General features: G+C 41.9%; 2 protein-coding genes across 13 annotated transcripts in view; one reads left to right on the top strand and one right to left on the bottom strand.

The window, feature by feature from the left end:
- The window catches only part of syt19 (synaptotagmin XIX), a 48780-nt gene that overhangs the window by 19962 nt on the left and 2927 nt on the right, over window positions 1-25891 (top strand). For 4 of the 5 annotated variants that reach the window (XM_059975911.1, XM_059975915.1, XM_059975914.1 and 1 more), the window contains 2 exons: window positions 4640-4759; window positions 5609-5720. In XM_059975911.1, coding sequence (XP_059831894.1) covers window positions 4640-4759; window positions 5609-5720 — 232 coding nt within the window. The remainder of the gene's footprint in view (window positions 1-4639; window positions 4760-5608; window positions 5721-25891) is intronic. The other variant, XM_059975912.1, reaches the window with a different exon arrangement.
- Window positions 235-25884, bottom strand: LOC132397305 (uncharacterized). Of its 8 annotated transcripts, none has more exons than XM_059975920.1 (3): window positions 12671-13381; window positions 12144-12447; window positions 5798-11105 (listed from the first exon to the last, which is right to left on the bottom strand). In XM_059975920.1, exon 3 carries the CDS (start codon window positions 8766-8768, stop codon window positions 7914-7916), a length of 855 nt encoding a protein of 284 aa, XP_059831903.1. In that variant the 5' UTR covers window positions 8769-11105; window positions 12144-12447; window positions 12671-13381; the 3' UTR covers window positions 5798-7913. The 8 variants fall into 8 exon arrangements, 7 of the variants coding, with proteins under 7 accessions (XP_059831903.1, XP_059831904.1, XP_059831900.1 ...); XM_059975921.1 differs by having other exon boundaries at window positions 12284-12447; XM_059975917.1 differs by having other exon boundaries at window positions 5798-12447; window positions 12671-12819; window positions 13133-13381.

Below are 25891 nucleotides of genomic sequence, written 5' to 3'. Positions count from 1 at the left end.
TGAGTCTTGTTGCACCTTCCTCTTTAATTTATCATTCATCAGTTAATAAACTGTCCAGTGGTATTTCTTAGCGCTACTGATATAGGTTCCACATCATGAGATCTAATCTATCTCCACACTCTTGTGTTCATTTTAAACACAAGATTCTCCAGATGTTGGAAATTCAGGTTCTCTCTCACTCACACACACACACACACTCACACCCGCCCCCCCCCCCCCACCCCCCACCTGGGGGATTTCAGCAGACCAGGCGTTATCTATGGAAAGGAATAAAGAGTTGATGTTTTGGGCCAGTGACTCTTTATTCCAGTCCTGATGGAGTGTCTTGGCCCGAAACGTTAACTCTTTATGCCTTTCCATAGATGATGCCCATCATACTGAGTTCCTCCAACATTATGTGTGTGTTGTGTTGATTTCCTGTATAACCAGCAACGCTACCCCACCACCTTTCTTTTTGTTTTCTTTCTCCTCTCCTTCCTAAATACTGAATAGCTCTACACATTCAGGTTTCCATTCTTCATCCCCTTCAGCCTTAAACCCAACTGTGCATTTTTTCTATCTGTATTTGGTTCATTGACCCATCTACTTTATTATGAATGCTCCACACTTCAGATTAGTCTTTTTTTATCTGTAATTCTTAGTCTCCTGAATATTATTTTGCACTATAGCATCATTTATTTATTCCTCTTGATTTTTCTGTCTTCCACTTCTGTTTTCCCCTTCTTGTCATTTGCTATACACAGCATCTTCCACGAAAACAAAGATCACAGCCCAGTGTGAAAGAATGAATGCAGTGCTGGAGCTTCTTTGATCCTAAATGTTTCTCCTTCTGTAAATAAAATTCACAAATATAACAAATACACATTTAGAAACTACATATTATAATGATTTTGGATTATAATGGCAAATGTCTTGACATGGCTCTAGAAACACTATTGTAATACCTTGCTTAGATAATGCATCTTGCTGGTTTTAGTTGTGTAACAAGAACCAAGTGGGCGATAGAGTAATTACTTCCACTAAACATTGCATGATGACAAACAGGAAAATAATCAAGTATCTTATTGAATAATTGGCTCTCATCACTGCTAACGTTGAGTTTCAATGAGATTTCGAGGAAGATGTTTTCAAATACAATTATCAAAGTATTCCAACCTTTAACAGGATGAGTCAACTAAAGGTAAATGGTAGCCTAATACAGTGAGAGTCAAAATTTTAAAATGACACATTAGCCTCAAAGTGTCTGGAGATAACATCCAAACACATGCCTTCTCATAGATGACTAACAATAATTAAGAAAGTGAAGGAAAGTAACTATATTTTAAAGGATCAAAGGGCATTTGGTCCTGGCTAAATTTTCCAAATATATGGAACGCATTTGAGGAATGAAAAAATGGAAACACCGTTATTCAAAAAAGGATCTAAAGATCAATGCAGTACCTGCAGATAGGTCAGTGTTATCTCTGTCATGGGAAAGCTTTTAGAGGGAATAATCAGGAACAGGAAATAGCAGTGCTATTTGTAGATGAGCTCAATGATGGGGAGGGCCTTTCCTGTGATGGACTGGACTGTATGCAAGCTTTTCCCTGCTTGGACATTGCTGTTACCCTGCCCGGCTGTGAGACAACCAGTCAGGATACTCCCTGCTGTGCTTCTAGGGAAGTTTATCAAAGTCGTAGATGGCATGAAACAATCAACACTGAGCATCACCGCTAGCCAAAAGCTTTCAAAGTCAAACACAACATCGTGGTCATATCAGCGTGGAAGCTAGAACTCTATAGCCTCAAAGTTCACTCTCCACTTGCACAGCTCGACAGTACAATGGAAGACGGTCACTCTTTTGGATGGACACAGCTGCTACCACAGGTAGGCAAAGTAGCAAAGAAAGCATATGCTTTGACAGGACCTGGCAAGAGTTAGGACACCATGTGCCAGCAGTCCAAGACTGCTCCTGGAATATAATTTGCAGTGCTGTAGCCTTGCTACTGGAAAGATGTGATTAAGCTGGAAAGGATGTAGAAAAGATTCACAAGGATGTTGCTGGGTCTGGAGAACTTCCATTATTTGAAGAGATTGGCTGGACTGTTATCCCTAGAGTGAAGGAAGCTGAGGGATGACCTTATAGAGTATATAAAATCACGAGAGGCATAGGTTAGATGGATTGTCAGTCATTTTCCGGGATAGGAAAGACTAAAACTAAATGGGATTGGGTTAAAGTAAGAAGGAAATGACTTAAAGGAGATCTGAGGAGGATATTTTTCATACAACGTGTGGCGGCCATATGCAACAGGCTGCCAGAAGAAGTCATTGAGATAGGTTCAATTACCATGTTTTAAAAGACATTTGAGCAGGTACATTGGACAGGAAATGTTTAGAAGGATATTGGCCAAATGCAGGCAAATTTAACTGGTTCAAGAAGAAACTGTCACGGTCCAGTCTGTTGACTCCTTGTTTCAGTTAATTTCCTTTTCCCCGTGTTCCACTGGGCTCCTTGATTGGGCCACCTGATCCTCATTCGAACTGGTCAGCGTAAAAAGCGCCGGTTTACATCTGCTCGCTGCTGGTTCGTCACCTCTGCAGGGCGGCTATACTCGTTCCGGGCTGCCGAGAATGAGTCGAGTCAAGAGCCTGCCATCTGTTGTTCCTGGGTCAAGTCAAGAGCCTGTCGTCTGCTATTCCTGGGTTGAGTTGAGAGCCTGTCATCTGCTGTTCCAGGGTCGAGCTGAGAGCCTGTCGTCTGCTATTCCTGGGTTGAGTCGAGAGCCTGTCATCTGCTGTTCCTGGGTCAAGTCGAGAGCCTGTCATCCGCTGTTCCTGGGTCGAGCTGAGAGGCTGGTCCATTACCATAGTCAGGGCAGTGATGAATGTTCCAAGCCGCCAAGAATAAGAGATGTCTTCATGACCTTCTCCGCATCAAAATACATTTTGTCTGTCATTGTTTGTTTTTGTCACCTCATTTCCTGTTGAGTGGGTCCACCTGTTCTGCTGCTGCTCCAAGCCAGGATGCGAGTGGTCTGTCATTTTTTTTGTTGCCTCATTTCCTGCAGAGTGAGTCTGGCTATTTTGCCGCTGCTCTGAGCCAGGATGTGAGTGGTCTGTCATTGTTTGTTTTGTTGGCTCTGAGCCCCAGTCCAAGTCAAGGCTCTGAGAGTGAGGTCCAAGTCAAGGCTCTGAGCGTCCGGTCCAAGTCAAGGCTCTGAGTGTCTGGTCCAAGTCAAGGCTCTGAAAGTCTGGTCCAAGTCAAGGCTCTGAGCGTCCGGTCCAAGTCAAGGCTCTGAGTGTCTGGTCCAAGTCAAGGCTCTGAAAGTCTGGTCCAAGTCAAGGCTCTGAGCGTCCGGTCCAAGTCAAGGCTCTGAAAGTCTGGTCCAAGTCAAGGCTCTGAGAGTCCGGTCCAAGTCAAGGCTCTGAGAGTCCGGTCCAAGTCAAGGCTCTGAGTGTCCAGTCCAAGTCCTGGCTCTGAGTCCAAGTCAAGTCCGAGTCCATCTCTGTGCCTGTGTCCTGCTCATGGGTCTGCTTCCTCAGCTGCCCATTGCAACAGAAACCTTGTTTGGAATGGATGAATTGGGCCAGCAGGCTTGCTTCCATGATGTATAACTTGATGACTCTGTCTAGAGCAGAGCAATTTGCTTGGTCAGTTATCAAAGAACTGAAGCCTAGCACTCAAGCATTGAATAAGATACCCCTGTGCATACACTTGATCAACTGAATTTTTTTAATCCTCCTCTTCTCAGTCAAACGTTTGGTACTTCAACAAAGTAGAGCTACTTCTGAAAATAGTCCAGGCTGTTTGGGCAGTAAGAGAATTTTAAAATGTAGTTTTTCGGTTTAAACCTTTTCTTTAAAAGTATTTGCCCCTCTCTCCTCTCTTCTGATTCTAAATGCCCATGGCTGTACTCACTGGCCTAAAGATCTGTCACCAAGCTTCCCTCACTGTTGTCCTGTAATTATATTTGAGAAGCTGAATGAATCTTCTCAAATGAATCTAAGTACTGCCATTTCGTGTTCAATTCCTCTCCCCTCCACAGGACTAAAGCAGAAACCTTTCGAGCATTTGCTAATTGTTATTTTAATTCAAACTTTCAGGCTCATGTTTAAATTTAGCAGCCTTGTATTTTTCTAAAGTTCTCCACAGAAGTTTCAAAAGAAACGAAAAAGCAGCTAAATTATTGCATCAATCAAATCACCAACCATCTGGTTTCTTGGGGAGGAGAAACTACATAATGAAGGTATTCACAGACTGGAAGACTTGGATGTCATTACATAATGGCCTGGATCAATTAGTATCGTAATTTCCTTAAAATTTTCAGCAGCTGAGAGCATTCAGGTTTCTTTGCAACAGTACACACCAGCACAACATGAGGATGTCAAGAAATGGATTGAGAGACTTCAACCTGCCCCAGGATCCAGTGATTCCTCTCTCAGTCTCATGCTAGGGGCAGTGAGAGCCTGCAAAGATGTCACATACACTTTTTTATAAATTATGTTAAAGTTTCACTTCACTAGCAGGATAAAAATAAACATTATTATTTCACCAATAAACAGAATGGGTAATGCACCTCCTGTTCATATTTTGTGTCCTGTCTTGTATGAACTTCAGTTCTTCATGCAATATGACTCCTTGTAAATAATCTCTTGCCAGGTCTGGGATTTTGACAAATACTCACGATGTGATGCATTAGGGGAAGTAAGGATATCATTGAGCAACTTGGATTTATCAAATACAATGGAATTCTGTGAAGACTTACAGAGTGTTCAAAAGGTATAGGTGTTATTATTTTGCCTTTCCAGTACAGTACATTAGTATATTTTATGCCAATGCTCTTCAATATTCTTTGAAAAGTATTCCTCAGTGGATCTGCTACAAAACCAAGAAAGAACACACTGTATTGCAATTTTATAAGTCATAGGATATAGGATCAGAATTAGGCCATATGGCCCTTTGAAACTTCCATCATGGCTGATTTACTATCTCCCTCACCTCTTTCTTCTACATTCTTCCATTCAATGCCCTTACTGATCAAAAACCTAACAACCTCCACTTTAAATATACCCGATGACTAGGCCTCCACACCCACCTGTGGAAATGAATTCCACAGATTCACCACTCACTGGCTAAAGAAATTCCTTCCTCATCTCTGTTCCTTCTATTCTGGGGCTGTGTCTTCTGATCCTAGACTCTCTCAACACAGGAAACATCCTCTCCACATCCACTCTTTCAATATTTAATAGGTTTCAATAAGAATCTTGGTCTTCTAAACTCTGGTGAGTACAGGCCCAGAGCCATCAAACGCTTCTCACATTAACCCTTTCATGCCCAGGAGCATTTTTGTGAACCTCCTCTGGAATATTTCCAGAGGAGATATTCTGTCAGAACATCTGTCAGAACATCTTTTCTTAGGTAAGGGGCCCAGAACTGTTCACAATACTCTGTGTGGTCTGACAGATGCCTTATATTTGTAGAAGATACACATTCAGGAATCTTATAATGGAAACGTATTAAAATAGCAACTTGAGCAATAGATTTCATAATTATTTAAGCCTGTAATGAACAATGCATATATATAAACATCACATTTTCAGTCATTTTTATTGTATTTGGTTCTTTCAGGAGGTCATTGGAGAAATATTTGTATCTCTTAAATATCTTCCAACAGCCCAAAAATTAGAAGTTGGACTACTGAAGTTGAAAATTGGTTGCCTGAGCAACAATCAAAATACAGGTACGCAAAGCTCTACATTAATCTTATTCTGAGATCAAAACTTAGAACCTATCAGCTTAATCTTCATTAAAGTTTGTATTCAATGAATGCTCTGCCTCAGGTAAACTTACCTTCGCTGCATTTTCAAGACTGATGCGTTTTCTGTTTAACTCTGGAACATGAAAGATTTTTGAAAGCAAAATGCCACAACACTAGAAATCTCTTATAAAATAGACAATGTTGGAATTCCTTGGCAAGCCAAGCAACAAATGTGCAAATGGCTTTTTCTGATCTGAAACATTTATTTTCTCCACACTTTGACTGACAATTTACAACATTTTTGGTTGTACTTTCTGTATTACATTGAAAGTATGAGGTGCAAATCTATTGGCCAGCATGCTTGTGCAGTGACAGTGTTGTTCCATCCAAAGATATTCCTGGGAAGGTTGACAAGGTCAGCACCACTCTAGCTGTTTGGGTTGTTACAAACCCTGTAACTGGGTCACTTACCAGCAAAGATAGAGAGGTCCGTTGAAGCCTGATGGTACTATTTTTTAAAGTATTTATTGATAAAAGGGGCACAAAAATAAGATTAATGCAAACATACAGATAATATACGTCATCAATACTAAATCTAAAAGCGTGAGTATAATAACAATCAATAAGAAATAGCTCTATCGTTGTCTAGGGGATAATGTATTATCCGATGGAAATATAACAGTCACTGTTAGTTCATTCAAGCTGCAGCATTTTGGGTTTAAGAGAGAGACGGTTTAAACTTGCCCGGGTCTTTTATGATGCCAATCCTTTGAGTCGGGGGAGTTGGTTTCCCCGTTGTTACCTAAAAGCCATTTTCCGTGGTACCAGCCACAGGCAATGGAACTGAACGCACGTGGCCTCCTTCAAATGGCTTCCCGCTATCACGGGATCACTAGGGTTTCTTCTGGTGCATCTGAGGGGCTGTTCCCACAGACCCTCTTTTATCCTGACTCGAAGGGTCGCAGATGTCAATCAGGTTGGGGGTGATGCAACCAGCCCTCAACCAGCCCACATTGCCTGAGGGCTTCCACGTAATACAGTCTTCAATCCACAAATTCGTCTTCCGGAGACAATGGCCATGTCCCGTAGCTTTATATCGCCGGGGGAACGAGACATTCCGCACATCTCGCTCTCATTTCCTGGGTCCCCTGACCCAAATCAATAGTGATCTTGCGATTCTCACAAAGGAGGGGGCTGCAGGCATAACACCCCCTTTCTTCGACGCGTTTTTACCAGCGATTAAAACGAAGTAGCACAGAGTCTTACAGGATTGTGGAATCTAACACAATACAAAAGCTTTTCCTTTTCACTACAGAGTAATACAGTTATACATCCAATTCAGCATCCAAACAGTTGATGATTACAGTGTCACTTCCTTTAATATCTTAAGATCTTGTACCTTACTAAAGTCTTGTAGCATCAGACGTCAATTCATTAACCACCTATTTTTATTTCCTCCCTTCAGCAACAAAACTAAGGAGTTATGATCCTAGCTTATGTGCATCTACAAAAGTTTATGTAAATACTAATCGTTTGGTTGTTTTCAAACTTAACAGGCAGGCTTCCAAGGGGTTGTCTTTATTATTCACATGCTTTGTCAAAATCCCGTACAACCAGCTTTGTTATTTAAAAATAGTGTCCCCCTTAACCGTCGCCTCTTTTCCGGTTAGTTCCCACGTGGGGAGCTTGGGTACTTTGGCGAGGTAAACTCTTGCCCACCTCTTTCATAGGGGTTATTTTATCAACACCATGTCCCAAACTTAGACCATCTTCTGAATTTCCACCCAATTCTTTAATTTTACACAGGTGGCTAGCCCTCTCGTCAGGACCCTTCAGGCTATTAGTTTTCAGTTCGAACTCTTTGTTCAAGCAGCATTTCAAATTCTGCCTTTTCACACCACACTCTGGAATAACAATAGCACGCCCCCCCCCCCCCCCCCCCCCGTCATCTCCCGGCTTAATCTGTAAGTGATCTGCAGGGTTTAAAGTTTCTTCATTTGATTTGGGAACTACATATTTCCTGTTTCCTTCAATAATAATATTTATCTCCCCATTTTTGAGCTCTGCATTAACTTTTAACACACCTTCGAGCACAAACACCTGGGCACTCTCACTTCCCACTATTACCAAGGTTAACCCTTTCTTCACTCTATCTGACCCACAAGGACGGCCGTCTCATTCAATTGAATCAAATACCTCAGACTTTTTCTGAGCTCCGTTACTAGGTTCAGTACCACGTGCATCCCCATCGTGGACACACTCAAACGGGACATTGGCCTCTTCCAGGCTTTCAATACCCGTACCCTTTTCAAATTCTAAGTTCCCCCGATCCTCCCAGGTACTCCCTAGGCAACTCCCTTCCGGAGTAAACTCAACCCCGCGGGCTGAAACAACCTCATCTGCCAACCCAGCAGACTTCTTCAAGGTAATGGCATCCTTTTCATCTAGGACTGCCCTCATTTCATTATCGGGAACACCTTTAGAATTTTCAACTTCTTCAAACAGTTCTGCCAAACCAGACAGATCATCCCTGTCCAACTCTGGACCTCTTAACCGCTCTATCGGTTCCTCATCTTTATTTTCTGCCTCTAGAACTTTTCTCCTCGCTAAGGGCTGGTCTACCTCCTCTCCCTTACTCTCTTCCACTTTACTACTCTTCGTTTTACCGCCCTCTAAACCCTCGTGGTACAGGGTCGGTAAAAACGTCTCGGCCAAATCGAAACTGGCTGGATATAAACTGCTCCCTTTCTCAGCTGCCTTTCTCGACATGCTGCGAGTGACCGCGCATACGGGGTAGATCTTGGAATCTAGGGGTGGGGCCACAGCACTCACCGGCCGGCTTGTCATCGTCATTGCTGCCCAAACCTTACCACCGGCTAAATCGTTACCAAGAAGGACGTCAGCGTCAGTTCTCGGGAAGTCTGATCGCACCCCTATTTCAACTGGTCCAGACACCAGCTCACAATCCATAATGACCTTATGTAAGGGCACCATTTCTGTCCCTTTACTTATCCCCTTCACAGCTACCATTCTCGTCTTGCGACCAAACTCTAGTACCTTACTGCTGATCAACGACAGCTCAGCCCCCGTGCCTCTCCAGATCCGTACTGGAACTGGTGTGTCTCCCTCCCTCACAGACACGGTTCCATGTGACAGACAAGTCTCAGACCCTTCTTGAACTCTGTCTACCCAGGGCACTCTTGTCCATTTACTGATTACCACGGCACATCCAATAGGGACTGCTGCTTTCCCTTTTCCTGTCTCTTTCCTCGGAGCAAAGCACCGAGATGCAATATGCCCCCCTTTCCACAATTAAAACAGGTCAAGCCCGGAAATCTCTGGCTGTCTGGCCCTTCCCCCTCAACCTTACCACTAGCTCCCAGCAGGACCTCTGCCTCAGCCGGCGGACTTTCTCTATCGTTCCCACAGTCTCTCTGGGAACTTTTATTCGAGGAAAACTTTGTCTTGTGGGTTAGGGCATATTCATCTGCGAACCTAGCAAATTCTGAGATGGACTTATTTGGCTTCTCATTCAAATACATCCGGATATCCTCCGAAACACAACCTTTAAATTCCTCAATCAGAATTAACTCCCTGAGATGCCCATAATCCTCTTCCACTATCTCTGCTGGACCAACGGTCCAAGAGCACACCCTTCTCATAGGCAAACTCAGTATATGTCTGATTCCACCCTTTCTTTAAATTTCTAAACTTTTGTCTATACGCCTCCAGTACTAGCTCATAACTCCAGAGAATGGCTGCCTTTACGTTGTCATAACTCTCCTCCTCCTCCTCCTCCATGGCCAATGCGGTATATGCCCGCTGTGCCTTCCCTTTTAACACGCTTTGTAATAGCACCACCCACTGACCTCTGGGCCACTTCTGATTCACTGCCACTTTTTCAAAAAGCAAGAAATAACTATCAACATCCGTCTCCTCGAACGGAGGTACTAACCTCAACTCTCGACTAACATTGAACCGCTCCTCTCGGTCTGACCCCTGAACTCGTGGCTCTTGCCGTAACTTCTCCATCTTCAAGTCATGTTTCCTCTGTTTCTCTGCCTCCCTCTCCTTCTCAGCTCTTTCTTGCTCTTTCTCAGCTGCTTCCAGCTGTTTTAACCAAAGTTCATGCTCTTGTTTCACCTTTAGCTGGAGCGCATACTCCCTCTCTCTCTCAGCTCTTTCCCTCTCTTTCTCAGCTCATTCATTCTCCTTCTCAGCTGCTTTAACTGAATTGCATGTTCCAACTTTAATTTCTCCAACTCTAACTGAGCCGTCCCACTAGCTGGTACCTGTTCAGGGATATTTTCCAATACCTCAGCTGTAAACACATTCTTCCCAATATAATACTGAGTTATTGCCCTTCGCACCTCCCGCTTTTTCATTGACAACCTCACCTCTGCGAGGTTTAACCCCTTCACCAAATTTATCAAGTCCGATTTGGTGGCTGCCTCTAGCGCCTCCAGAGTCGGGTTTTCTATAAATTCACCCACGTCCATCTTTGCTGGTTTCCCGTCTGGCTACCTGCGTAACCAGATCCAAGTTTGGACTTACAAGCCCGATTCACTGGCTTCCCAATTTGGTGTCAAATCCCAAGATGAGAACTCCCACTTTGTTACGAACCCCATAACTGGGTCACTTACCAGCAAAGATAGAGAGGTCCATTGAAGTCTGATGGTACTATTTTTTAAAGTATTTATTGACAAAAGGGGCACAAAAATAAGATTAATGCAAACATACAGATAATATACGTCGTCAATACTAAATCTAAAAGCGCGGGTATAATAACAATCAATAAGAAATAGCTCTGTCGTTGTCTAGGGGATAATGTATTGTCCGATGGAAATATAACAGTCACTGTTAGTTCGTTCAAGCTGCAGCATTTTGGGTTTAAGAGAGAGACAGTTTAAACTTGCCCAGATCTTTTATGATGCCAATCCTTTGAGTCGGGGGAGTTGGTTTCCCCGTTGTTACCTAAAAGCCATTTTCTGTGGTACCAGCCACCAGTCCCAGGCAACGGAACTGAACGCACATGGCCTCCTTCAAATGGCTTCCCACTATCACGGGATCGCTAGCGTTTCTTCTGGTGCGTCTGAGGGACTGTTCCCACAGACCATCTTTTATCCTGACTCACAGGGTCTCAGATGTCAATCAGGTTGGGGGTGATGCAATCCCTCCGTCAACCAGCCCACTTTGCCTGAGGGCTTCCACGTAGTACAATCCACAAATTCGCCTTCCGGAGACAATAGCTATGTCCCGTAGCTTTATATCGCCGGGGGAGCGAGACATTCCGCACATCTCTCTCTCATTTCCTGGGTCCCCTGACCCAAATCAATAGTGATCTTGCGATTCTCACAAAGGAGGGGGCTGCAGACATAACAGGGTTTAATGCTAACTGAGATTTTGATTCAGATGCATTTATTTATCAGTACATTAAAAGATGCAGTGAACTGCATTGTTTCCAGTAACAACCAATGCAACCAAAGGTGCACTGAGGGCAGCCTGCAAGTGTCACCACACATTCTGGTGCCAAACACACTGTGCCCACAAAGTTCAGCAGAGCAACACCTGCAGCAACAAAAGAAGCCAACAGCAGCAAAACAAACTCCTTTCCTACACTCATGCTCACACACACCCCATCCCCACGACAGGCCACCTCCAGGCCTCCAGTCTTTGGCGACAGATTCTCAGACTAGAAGACAGCAGGCCTCCAACTTTAGATTTTGTCCCAGGACTCGCTGATCACAGCTTCAACCTTTGGGCCCTGACTTCCTGAGTTGTGTGGCCCTCCAACACTGATTACCTGGGCCCCCATGATCCCTTTGGCCTTTATCTTCGGTCTTCAACCTTTAGGATCCTACTTTCAGACTTGCCTTCAACCTTTGGCTCTGCCCTCCGCGCTTCTCCTCGCTCTGCCTATCAACCCCAAGACTTACCAATCACAGATTTAACCTTTGGGCCTCAACCTCCAGACTTGGAGGGACCTCTGACCCCAGCAGAGCGCTCTGGCCTCAGCGGAACTCTCTGAGCTGGAATCAAACCCCTGCCCAGACTTTTCATTTACTATCCCTGAGTTTGATTTCTGGAGTTTCCACACTTTACTTGTGGCCACCTGTGTTTTCCCTGGGTCTTCTAGTTTTCTCCCACATCCCAAACCCATGCTGGTTGATAGGTTGTGACTTCTGTGAAAGCAGCATCTGTCATCAGAGATCCACCACCCAGCTCATGCCATCCGAAGGTACAAGAGCCTAAGGACTCTCGCCACCAGGTTCAAAAGCAGTTACTATCCCCCAGCAACTCTGCTTAACTTCCATCATTCAAACGTTCCCACAACCAATGATTTCACTTTCAAGGACTCTTTATCTCATTATCTCATATTCTCATTATTTGTTGTTACTTATTTACATTTATATTTGCACAGTTTGTTGTCTTCTGCACTCTAGTTGATCATCCATTGATCCTGTTGTGGTTACTGTTCTGTAGATTGGCTGAGGATGCCCTCAGGAAAATGAATCTCGGGGTTGTATATGGTGACATATACGTACTTTGAGAATGAAATTTACTTTGTAGGTGTTTAATGACGATTAAGCCGTTTCAAGTCAAGATGCCACACGTATATATGATGCTCCATGAGCTTAGTTTGCCACCTAGTGGTTACACCAGTGTTGGTTCCTCCAGAAACCTGAAAGGTCCAAAATACACTGCAGATCTAGCAAAATAAAATGGAAAATACAAATCACAGACTACAATATCAATTTTATATCCCATTTTTATTAAATTAATCAACCCAAAATTTGTTCCTATTTCAATATTTTGTAATTTTATTGCTTGTTTTTGAGAACATTATGTTTAGAATGGAGGCACAAGAGACCGGAATCTGGAGCAAAAAGGCCTGGTTTTCCCAGTGCCCACCCACAGTAGGGGTAACTTACTGAAGTCTCTTAACTTGTCAACCAGCATGTCTTCGGGATGTGGGAGAAAACTAAAGCAGCAGGGAAAGTCCACGTGGCCAAAAGCGAAGTGTGGAAACTGCAGAAATCATACACAGTCAGCATCCAGATCGCATAGTACCTTCAATAGCCTGTTTTTGCATAATATTTAGAATAAATAATCCATGGGAGAAATTTAAAAGCCATGAAAAATTGAAATAACAAAGTAGGAATGGCATCATGATCTGTAACTGCTACTTATGATGCATGAAGGTAAGACAATGGCTACATTTCATGAGGAGTTTGAGAAGATTTGGTGTGTCACCTAAAACACTCACACATTTCTACAGATGTACCATGGAGAGCATTCTATAGGCTGCAATACCACCTGGTATTGGGGAGGGGGACTACCGCACAGGGCTGCAGAGAGTTGTAAAATTAGTCAGCTCCATCATAGGCACTAACCTCTGTAGTATCCAAGACATCTTCAAGGAGAAGAGACAATGTCAATCATTAAGGACCCTCACCATCCAGGACATGCCCTCTTCTCATGTTACCATCAGCAAGGAGGTGCAGAAGCCTGAAGGCGCACACTCAGTCTGAGGAACAGTTTCTTCCCCTCTGCTCTCTGAATGGACATTGAACCCATGAACATTACGTCACTACTTTCTTTATTTCTGTTTTTGTGTTACCTATTTAATTTAACTAATATATATATATATATATATACACACTCTCTCACTCTCTCTCTCTCGGAAATTTTTATGTTTTATTGTTTTATAGCATTGCATCTCAGTGGATTTAATTTGGCTTTTTGACACTGATCAACAGAAAAAGACTCTTTCATGACAAAGTGAAAACTGATCTCTACACAATGATTGGTTGCATTAGGTATTCACTCCCTTCAAGTCAGTATATGGAGATGCACCTTTGGCAGCAATTGCAACATGGCATCTGTGTGGATGGGTCTCTGTCAGCTTTGCACATCTGGACACTGCAAATTTTCCCCCAGATTGCATGGGAAATATGAGTGAACAGCCCTTTTTCAAGTCCAGCCACATATTCTCAGTTGGATTAAGGACTGGACTCTGACTTGGCCACACCAGGCCATTAATTTTGTTATTATTAAGCCATTCCTGTGTAGCTTTGGCTTTGTGCTTGGGGTCATTGACTTGCTGGAAAACAAATCTTCTCCCAAGTCGCAGTTCTTTTGCAAACTGCTTCAGGTTTTCCTCCAGGATTTCCCTGTATTTTGCCGCATTCATTTTACCCTCTACCTTCACAAGCCTTCCAGGGGCTGCTGCAGTGAAGCATCCCCACAGCATGATGCAGCCACCACCATGCTTAGCGGTAGGAATAATGTGTTTTTGATAATGTGCAGTGTTTGGCTTATGTCAAACATAGCATTTAGTATGATGGCCAGAAAGCTCAATTTTGGTTTCATCAGACCATAGAACCTTCTTCCAGCTGACTTCAGAGTCTCCCACATGCCTTTTGGCAAACTCTAGACAAGATTTCATATGAGTTTTTTCTACAGAGGCTTTCTGTTTGCCGCTCTCCCATAAGGCTGTGACAGGTGAATTACCCGGGCAACAGTTGTATGCGCAGTCTCTCCCATTTCACCCCCTGAAGCTTGTAACATCTCCAGAGTTGTCGTCGGTCTCTTGGTGGCCTCCCTCACTAGATCCATTCTTGCACGGTCACTCAGTTTTTGAGGACGGCCTGCTCTGGGCAGATTTACAGCTGTGCCATATTCTTTCCATTTCCTGATGATTGACCTAACTGTCCTCCAAGGGATATTCAGTGACTTGGAAATTTTCTTGTATCCATCTCCTGACCTGTGCTTAATAACCTCTTATGGAATTGGTTGGAGTGTTCCTTAGTCTTCATGGTGTTGTTTTTGTTAGGATAGTGACTCACCAGCAGTTGGACCTTCCTGATTAAGGTGAATTTTTACTACGATCAATTGAAACACATTGATCTCCATTTAACTAATTTATGTGATTTCTGAAACCTGCTGGCTGCACCCGTGATGAATTGTTGTGTCATATTAAAGGGGATGAATACTTTTGCAATCAACTATTTTATGTCTTTAATTAACTTAGATCACTTTGTAGAGATCTGTTTTTACTTTGACACAAAAGTGTCTTTTTTCTGTTGATCTGTCAAAAAGGCCAAATTAAATCCACTGTGATTCAATGTTGTAAAATATTGTAAATTGTAAAAATGTAGCAAAGTTAACAGATTTCATGACGTATGCCAGTGAAATTAAACCTGATTCTGATGGGGTTTTTTTTCGTTTTGTTGGGATTTCTGTGTGTAGACCTTTTACTGACACAGTAACCACAAAGGTACAAATTTCACTGGAAGGTTAGGTGAATGAATGTCAGCCTCTCCTTTCAGGTTAACAATCCCTGGACTGAGGCCCTAAATCATTTACTGAATAGAAGCTGGATTGGTCATGCTCTTCTAAAAGGAGGAAAGCTAAATTAGTCATTAATGGCGGTTCTAAAGAAGCAATTAAGTTGTGTGACCCTTTTGGAAAACTTCAAGTGAGGCATCATATGTCTCTTTCTAATATTTCTATTACACACTGTACTTTATTTTATGATATAGAACCATAGAACAATAGAACATTACAGCACAGAAACAGGCCTTTTAGCCCTTCTTGGCTGTGCCAAACCATTTTTCTGCCTAGTCCCACTGACCTGCACTTGGCCCATATCCCTCCATACACCTCTCAGCCATGTATCTGTCCAAGTTTTTCTTAAATGTTAAAAGTGAGCCCGCACTTAACACTTCATAAATATAGGAAGCTGTTGGCTACATTGGACAGGTCCCTTACCCAACACCAAACTCCCAAAGTAGACATCCTATTCCAAGTTCTCTCAGGTGAAGAGATTAGCAGCTGTAGAAAGAATTTAAGGATGTGCTGTAAGCCTCCTTGACAAAATGCAACAACTCATTGTCTCGCGGGAATCGCTGGTCTGTGACTAATTAAAGTGGGGAAAAAAACATTTGGGATGGTATCAGGAATCTTGAGACCGTGCATTAGGAACATGTGTATGAGGAAGAAGGAGAGGACCGCTTCACAAATGTCCAACAACTCCTGTCTAACAACTCCGTTTATGGAAGGGTTTGGAGTCTGGATTTCATATTGGCCTCAATATCCACAAAATAAAAGTGGAAACAAATCATCCTCAATCTTAAGGTTGTCTGAAAAAGGAAAAGAACAGCAGCTTTGCTAGGATAAGAACTGATTGAATATTTAGTAGATCCAAGATAATTAGAAATATTGAATGAAGCTACACACACACGTTAGAGCAAAATGATTAGACTGAAAGGAAAGTGTAGGACTGATCACATGAGAAGCAAGTTCATGGACAGTAATGATCATTTGGATTAGTCTCTTGGGCAGGTTTGAGTATAAAATCTTAAGACCTAGTTTGATGACCTAAATAATATTTTTAGATGGTTCTGTAATGGTAGCACACTCAACATAGCGACTATAGCACAGAACTAGGTAACTAAAGTGACAAATTCATATCAAGTTTACAGTTTGTAAATCAGGACCAATAAGTAACACATGAGTGATGATGGACTCGTGTGAAGAACATTGATCTGGCCGCCCACCCAAGTTGAACGATTTTTGTTATATTCAACCACAGGATGTGGGCTTTGCAGACTGAACCAGCATTTAATTGTCCACCCCTAATTGCCCTTGAGAAGGTAATGGTGAACTGCCTTCTTCTACTGCTTCAATCCTTGAGGTGTGGGTTTTGCTGTTGGGGAGAGATGCAATGATGAGCAACTTCTCTGTGGCGGTGTGCCCCTGCTTTTGCTGCCCGTGACCTCGCTGGTAGGAGTTGTGGATTCAGAAGATAGTGTCTAAGGAGTCTTGGTGAGTTGCTGCAGGTGTACAAACTGCTGTACTGTGTGTCCAGGTGGAATAAGTGAATGGTAGTGAACGGGATACCCATCAGCTGGACTGCAGTGTCCTGAATGGTGCTAAGCTTCTTGAACGTTGTGGAAGCCGCACTCATTCAGCCTACTTGTGATAGCACTGCACGGCTGACTTTTAAAGTCTGTCCTATTTGAGGGGAAAGGTGTGGGATGAGCAGAGGGTGCAGAGAAGAGGATTGGACTTTCCAGAACCCAAGAGGAAATAAGAAACAAACAACACACAAAATGCTGGTGGAACACAGCAGGCCAGGCAGCATCTATAGGGAGAAGCACTGTCGGCGTTTCGGGCCGAGACCCTTCATCAGGAAATAAGAAAACAGTTTGTTATTTCTGTTTATCTTCTGAAAATGGTTTCTCCCTTGGATTGACTTGAAGAGGAACATATGAAGGCAATGAAGTGGAATAGTATGGGCATGGGCAGTTTAGTGCAGAATGACATGTAAAACAATTTCCTCTGAATCAGTCAATCTGACACATTCCTATTCCATTGAATTGTATAGCACAGAAGGAAATCATTCAGATTGTTGAGCTTGGCCCTTCAAACTGCTGTTTTCACAAGTTTATTTTATTCCCTTTTGAAAGTTATTTTCAAATTTGTTTCCAGATTTTTTGTAGTCAGTGCAGACATGTGTAGTCAGGGTAAAAATAAGTGTCATCTCATCTCCTCTGAGGTCCTTTTGCAAATTACTTTAAATATGTGTTCCCTGGCCCTGGATGCCTTTGCCTGTGGAAACAATTCCTTCTTATTTGCTCATTCAAAAGCCTTAAAGATTTTGAATCCCTCTACTGCAGCTTCACAGAACAAACTCTGTTATTGGAAAAAAAATGCTTAATTAATTTTGGCACCCCTACTTTGTTATTAAGACAGAACCTAGGTCACTCGTCATAAAATCATTGAAACCATTTTCCAGCAAATATTGACAGTCCTAGAATGAAGGGTTTTTTTCTATTTGGCTCTTCTATGCATATGAAAGTTCGTTGAAGATATGGAAAATGACATGTATGAAGGGTCTTTAACAGCTTCTACAAATATTATTATTACTGTTCACTATCACTCACTGTTATTTATTTGTCCAGGTTAACAAATGTTAAAGTCTATTTACACAGTTCAAATCTAACTTTTTGAGAAGTGATGACTTTAAAAGTAAGGCTCTAAATGTAACCCAGGAAATTATAGGCTGGTAAGTTTGACGTCGGTAGTAGGTAAATTATTGGAAGGAGTATTAAGAGATAGGATCTACAAGTATTTAGATAGACAGGGACTTATTAAGGAGAGTCAACACAGCTTTGTGTGTGGTAGGTCATGTTTAACAAATCTATTAGAGTTTTTCGAGGAGGTTACCAGGAAAGTGGATGAAGGACAGGCAGTGGTTGTTGTCTACATGGACTTCAGTAAGGCCTTTGACAAGATGGGAGGTTAGTTAGGAAGATTCAGTCGCTGGGTATACATGGTGAGGTAGTAAATTGGATTAGACATTGGCTCAATGGGAGAAGCCAGAGAGTGGTAGTGGAGGATTGCTTCTCTGAGTGGAGGCCTGTGACTAGTGGTGTGCTACAGGGATCAGTGCTGGGTCCATTGTTATTTGTCATCTATATCAATAATCTTGTTGATAATGTGGTAAATTGGATCAGCAAATTTGCTGATGATACTAAGATTGGAGATGTAGTAGACAGTGAGAAAGGTTTTCAAAGCTTGCAGAGGGATTTGGACCAGCTGAAAAATGGGCTGAAAATGGCAGATGGAGTTTAATACAGACAAATATGAGGTATTGCACTTTGGAAGGAAAAACCAAAGCAGAACATATAAGGTAAATGGTAGGGCACTGAGGAGTGCAGTAGAACAGAGGGATCTGGGAATACTGATACAAAATTCCCTAAAAATGGTGTCATAGGTAGATAGGGTAGTAAAAAGAGCTTTTGGTACATTGGCCTTTATAAATCAAAGTATTGAGTATAAGAGTTGGAATGTTATTCTGAAGTTGTACAAGACATTGGTGAGACCGAATTTGGAGTATTATGTGCAGATTTGGTCACTGAATTACAGGAAGGATATTAACAAGATTGAAAGAGTGCAGAAAAGTTTAACAAGGATGTTGCCAGGACTTGTGAAACTGAGTTACAGAGAAAGGTTGAATAGGTTAGGACTTTATTCCCTGGAGCGTAGAAGAATGAGGGGAGATTTGTTAATTGCAAGCAGGCTTTTTCCACTGAGGCTAGGGGAGAAAAAAACCAGAGGACATGGGTTAAGGTTGAAGGGGGTAAAGTTTAAAGGGAACATGGGGGAGGGGCTTCTTCACACAGAAAGTGGTGGGAGTGTGGAATAAGCTGCCAGATGAAGTGGTAAATGTGGGCTCACTTTTAACATTTAAGAAAATTTGGACAGGTATATGGATGAAAGGTGTATGGAGGGATATGGTCCAGATGCAGGCCAGTGGGACTAGGCAGAAAAATGGTTCAGCACAGCCAAGAAGGGCCAAAAGGCCTGTTTCTGTGCTATAATGTTCTATGAAAGATTCAATCATTGTTTTTAAAAAGGGAAATGAATGGTTAAGAGAGAAAAAATAAATTGAATCTTTAATGGACAGAGCCAGGTCCTCTGAAATAATAACACCCATGAATTTAAAATTGCTGACCCTCTCCACCTATGATTCTCTGATGAGGACTGGCTCATGGACCCCTGATTTCCTCCTCAATAATTAGCTCCTCGGTCTTGCTGACATTCAGAAAGAGGTTGCTGTTATGGCGCCACTCAGCCAGGTTTTCACTCACCCTCCTATATGTTGATTCATCACCACCTTTGAAATGGCCTATGACAACGGTGTCATCAGCAAGTGTGAATGTGGCTTTGGAGCAGCGCTTAGCCACACAGTCATAAGTGAAAAGTGAGTAAGGCAGGAGGCTAAGCACACAGCCTTGTTTTGCAGCTGTGCTGATGGAGATTGTGGAGGAGATGTTGTTGCCAATATAAGTTGACTAGATCTGCAAGTGAGTAATCGAGGATCCAGTTGCACAAGGGGCATTGATGCCAAGGTCTTAAAGCTTATTGATTGGATTTGAGGGTATGACAATATTAAATGCTGAGCTGTAGTCAATAAAGAACATCCTGATGTATGCATCTTTGCTGTCCAGATCCTCCAGGGTTTAGTAAGGAGTTAATGAGATGGCATCTGCTATGGACCTATAACTCCAAAAGGCTAATTGGAATGGATCCAAGTTGCTTCTCAGGAAGGAATAGATATATCATCACCAACCTCTCAAAACCCTTCATCACTGTGGATGCAAGTCCTACTGGGTGATAGTCACTGAGGCAGGTTACCGTGTTTTTCTTAGACACTGGTATAATTGGAGCCTGCTTGAAGCAGGTGGGTACCTCAGACTGCCAAAGTAAGAGCTTAAAGATCTCATTGAACACTCCAGCCAGTCGATCAGATTTTCAGTACTTGGCCAGGTAACCCATCAGGGCCGGATGCCTTTCATGGGTTCACTCTCCTGAAGACTGCTCACGCATCAGCCTCAGAGACTGTAATTACAGGATCATCGGGAGCTATGGGAGTTTGTGATGGCTCCCTCATGTTTTGATGGTCAAAGTGAGCATAGAAGGCAGTGAGCTCATCTGGAAGCGAAGCCCTGTTGTTGCCTTTGTCATGATTTAGCTTTATAGAGGTGATGGTATTCAAGCCCTGCCACAACTGGCCTGTTGATTCAAGTTTAGTCTGGAATTACCACTTCACCTGTGAGATGACTTTCTGGAGATCATACCTGGACCTCTTGTAACTTCCTTGGTCACCAGACTTGAATGCCTCTCATCCACTCTCAGCAGATTGCAGATCTTATGGTTCATCCAGGGCTTCTGGTTGGGGAAGACTGTAAATGATTTTGTGGGGACGCAATTGTCTACAACTATTTTATTAATAAAGTCCATGACAACCATGGTGTATTCATTCAGATCCACAGATGAGTCCTTGAACATGGCCCAGTCCACCAACTCAAAGCAATGCTGAAGCCCCTCCTCAACCTCCCATGACCACCTCTTCGTTGTCCTCATTTCCGGAGCCTTGCTCTTTAGCCTCTGCCTGTATGCAGATAGGAGAAGGACAGCCAGGTGGTCCAATTTCCCAAAATGCAGTCTGGGCATGGAGAGGTAGGCACTCCTTTTCTCAGTATAACAGTGGTCTAGTGTGTTGGGACCTCTAGTGCTACAGGGTTACATGCTGATGGTAATTGGGCTGCATTTTCTTCAAACAAACCTGTTGGCATGGACTGTTTATTGTTTGGAGACAGCATTATGCAGTATCTCAAGTGCTTGATTATAGTTAACTGTGGTATGTAAACTGCAGTCGGGGTTATGGAGCGAAATCACCCTAGGTAAGTAGAATAGATGACATTTGACCATTAGGTGTTCAAGGTCAGGGGGGCACGAGTTTGACAAAACCACCAAATCAGAGCACACCAAGAGCACCACACCTCCTGCTTTTGCCTTTTCTGAATCAGCAGTTAAGTCCATTCTACAAATCGAGAAGCCTTCGGGTCTGATGGCTGTTTCTGGTGTGCTTGAAGAAAGCCATGCCTCTCTGACAATCTCTCATTTCCTCCAATACAGCAATTTTGCCCTCAAATCCTCAATTTTGTTTTCCAGCAACTGCACATTTGCTAACAAGATGCAGGATAGAAGGGGCCTCATCCCTCTGCATTTTAGCCTGGCTTGGAATTCCCCCCCCCCCCCCCCCACTCCTGCCTCACCTCCAGTCATGGCGATGAACCTTCATCTGCTTGAAGGTGCAATACCCGTTTCGTCGACCAAGCCCTTCAGATGATTGTGAAACCTATAGTTCATCAAGCCAATTTAAAAGTACATTGCTTAAAGAGAAATTACATTCTACGCATTGCAGTGAGAGTAATTCAATAGAGGTATACTTCGTAAGAGGTACTGTATGTGGCCTGCAGAACATTCCCGTGGTTCACTGGTGCCATCTTGCAAGCATAATTCCATGGTGCTTTATTTTTATAGTAAGTGGTTGGTAAATATCAAGTGGAGGCAAAAGTAAGTATAGAGACAGGAATAGGTACAGGAGCAACAAGAAACAGTCATGTAGCAATATCTGCTGAACATTACTCCTACACAGCCCACCCACCCTCACCAATGAATCATAATTGAGAAGGACCATGTTGCTGTGTGAGCCAATTTGGCATTGTAATGAAAACTTCAGAAACTAGCCAAAACATTGCCGTGTTAAGCAACGTGGGAATAGAAGGCAGAAACAATGTTAAGGAATCGCCACTAACAAGATTAGTTAGTGAGATCACTTTAGCTAAAATATGATAAGTGGTGCTGGTGACAATAGGACAGAAAATTATTGTCGTCAAGGTATGTAGATACCATTATTTGCCTGTTGGTGTGATAAAGCAGCATTAAAACATTGAACAGCTGCTCCAGAAATATCCTCCCCACTGTTCAATGAGATCATGTCTAGTGTGTGACCTAACCACATAAAGTTGCTTTTCCACATACTGTACTGTATGTTGTTTTACTTTTGTTCAGCAAAATGGATTATCTCTTATCTCAGAAGCCTGGGGACATCAAAACATAATTCAATGGTTAATTGTTCACAGAGTATAAATGTATTGTCTGAATGCTTTAAGTAAGCTGTAGGAGAGGAACTCAAGAGGCTTCACAAAGTCAAAGCTGAACAGAGTTCAGCTGATCACTCCTATCCTGGATTTACAGGCCTCCACGTCAAGCCAGGCCACAGCTGATGACATCACAATGCTTCACAAGCCAGCAGTCTGAAGTTACAGCCTGCCCTTTGTGACCAATGTTAAACACATTACTCATCTTCGTTTCAAAAGACAGAAAAACATTATGTATACACAAAAGTTTTGGACCATAGTGATCTTAGTTTGTGTCCTTAGATGTTAATTGTTCATCCCTTCAGGATTCATCAGAAATTCAGCTTGCTGTTCCCATGTCCCCTTTAGCTTCTTCATGTCCCACAGCTTTAGTCACTACATATAAGGACAATTTGGGGAATTTGTATTCAGCTCATTGTTACCCTGTTTTCCACTTTGTAGAGAAATATAACTTCTTTTGCCCAGATTTTGATCTGAATCTTATGGGCACTGTCAAATTCAAAACCATTTTCTAATATTCAGTTACAGAAGACAACCAACAACTAACTCCTCTACAGTGTAACTGGTTTCTTGATGATATGAGCAACAGGTGTTGTGTCCCTTCCAAACCGAGAACCCATCTGGATGCAAGGGAAAGTGGAAAACTGACAGTGTAATAGCAAAGATATTTAACAGGTGTCTTTGTGATTAGAAGAAAAAATTTCCACAGGGCTAGGACTCAAGACTTACGTTGTCTAATGCATATTAATGATTTGTGTTATCTGCAAATAAAGATATTTTGTCATGTGGGGATGTGATAAAGGTATTTGCAGATGATACAAAAACTGGCCATGTGGTTGACAGTGATAAAGAAAGATATGAATGGTCAGTTGAGCATAAAAGAAAGTAGAATTCAGTTCAGAGAGATAAGATGTAATATGTACATTTGGAGAGGCAAGAAAACATTATAAATGGGAGGATATTGAGCGATATGGAAGAGAAAATGGGATTTAGAGTATACAGGTCCTTAAGAGTTGCAAGACAGGTCAAAACAATGTTCAAAGTGATATAAGATGATTTCCTTTGAATTATAGGTTCATAAATATACAACATGGAAGCACAACCTTTGGCCCTAAAAATGAATGCATTCTTCTAGAATCTTTATTTATCTCATCTGATAATCTTGTCTGATTCCGATTTACTGCTCTTGTCTGCCTTGTCTTTGCTGCTCTTGCTTGTCTTGTTCGTGCTCTCACAATTGTATCCGCTGCTTTTGCCTATCTTGTAAAAGTTTCTCTTTCCGTCTTGTACCTGGCACTCTTGCCTGCCTTGTGTTTGGTTCGCTTACCCGGTGCTCTCTTCCGTATCTCATCTGATGCTCTCACCATCTTTAACAGTTTCCACTGGAGTTTCACCTGTCATGACAGTAGAAAGATTACAGCCCTACTGGCTCCATTCCTACCTCTTTGTCCTCAGCTAAGAAATTACAACCTCACAGCACAGTTATTTCAAATCGCACAATTATATCCAGTGCAGTTGATATCTTGACCCATGATAACAAGAGGTATTTCTGCAGTAAAATGTACCATATAAATTAGCACATGTATTGGATAATTTTGATTTCCATTTTACATTGAATGGGGCTAATTGTTCTCTTCCTATGCAATAATGTTTAGTTGCTGCTTTGCTGAGGGACTTGTGCCGCTGCTTTCAGTCATTGAATACTGAAAGGTAAAGTCTAGCTTGATAACTAATTATCATGAATCATCATTTCTGTTCTGTAGGTATTCATTATTTAGAGATTGTTTTCAGAGCTAACAAAGATTAAGGTGCATGTTAAAACCTGTTGGCATAGTGCAAAGGTCAGTCATTAAAATCTTGATTAAGTAATGAAGTAACTTGCATTTATAAAGTGCTACTCACATTCCCTTTAGGATTTACCAAAGCATTTTTTTAGCCAGTGAAGTATTGATGCCATGTAACCTCTGAGTAATGGAAGTAGAGCTGAAAATATAGGTTTATTCACCAAGGAAATCCTGCCCATCCATAAATGATGTAATTAATTGCCATTTCAAAGAGATGCTAGGTTTATCATAGTAATGTATGTTTGAGAGTGATATCTGAAATGCTTTTCAATGTAATGTAACGTGCTTCTCAAGATTTGGTGACCAATAATTCAAACTGCAAAGGATTTACTTCATTCATTTAATGATTGTTACTTTACTTCTCACTATAAAAATGAGTGAAATTAATTACTGAGTTAGCAAAGCAAGCATGTGACATGGGAGATGGGGGAAGGTTGTTTTCCCACATGACTAGGTAAGGTCACATTGGTCTTCATTTTAGTGATGCAAGTAGTGTGTTGAACCTGAAAGAGCAAAGAAAACTACTGAAGCGATCAAAAATAATCCAAATAAGTAAAGAACATTTTTCTAAGTGGAATTTGACTAGAATTAACTGCTTATCTGCTCACCCATTATACTACGCTGATGAACACCAGGTATGAGAAAGCTTATGATTATTAGAAGTCTCTGTATTGGAACTGAAAGGCAACAATACGTACAGGTATGAGAGGATACCACTGCTGTGTGCTGGAGAAAGCTTCTACAGAGAAATCAAAAGTGAATTTCCCAATTAAGGAGAAATGAACATGTTCTCACAAATATTAAAAGAAGCTTTGGCCAAACAAAACATTTACCAAAGGAAAAGTGAACATAAGAATTATGATAAAAATAATTATTTGAACATTAAAAAATGATTAGTAAATCATAATGGTGGCACTGAACCAAATATGGAAACAGCAGACAGCAAATAAAGAAATGTGTGAAAATTGTAACAAGACAGAGGAAACTACTATTTACTTTTTACAAATGTTTCAATTATTCTCTCCCATTTTGACCAATTATCATTTAATCTCTCCTGCCTTCAACTATTTCACAGAACTTCATAACCTTTCTGCCTATCGTCCTTTCTCTTATTTTCACTTAACTTTTCCCAGATTCAAATGGATTGTCGCCAAACTAAGGCTGCCTTTTCACCTGCAAAGTTCTGACAACGTTTTCCTTCTTATTTCAGATTTCTAGCATCTACAGTACTTTGCCTCTGATTTTAAACTCACTTTCACGTTGCCTTCTTCCTGTAGTGATCCAGCAACCTTCAAACTCTACCCTTGTTTTCACTCAGTCACTCACTCACTTCCTCCCACTTTCTTGGGTTCAATACTCACTTCCACTCACTCTGTTGCTTTAGCCAGCTATTGGAAAGAACAGAGTTCAGTGTGTTGAGGCGAGGCTATCTCCTTTGTGTCCGTGTAAACTTTTGACTGAATGCAATCTTGTCAAAAGCATTGGGTTATTTTGAACTGTATTCATGCAAGTTGTGATTGTCCAACATATGTGCATTTGTCTAAATTTGAAAAATACTGTGAATTAGCCAGACTGAATCTTTAGCTATTTTTAACTAGCTCTGCTTTTAGAATCCAAATCATTCCAACAGAAGCATCTCACTTCTGAAAAATATTCATTACACTTGTGGGTAACCAATATTGTGAATTATAAATTGGAATACAAATACCATACCAATAGTGAGGGAGCAATCAGTTCCAGTTTTTATTATTTATTACTTTAAATCCCACTTTGACTCTTTTTCCATTTA

Source organism: Hypanus sabinus, chromosome 7 (assembly GCF_030144855.1).
Source record: "Hypanus sabinus isolate sHypSab1 chromosome 7, sHypSab1.hap1, whole genome shotgun sequence".
Taxonomy (NCBI): domain Eukaryota; kingdom Metazoa; phylum Chordata; class Chondrichthyes; order Myliobatiformes; family Dasyatidae; genus Hypanus; species Hypanus sabinus.
Note: the sequence above shows the minus strand (reverse complement) of the source record. Positions and strands in the feature narration are given on the sequence as shown.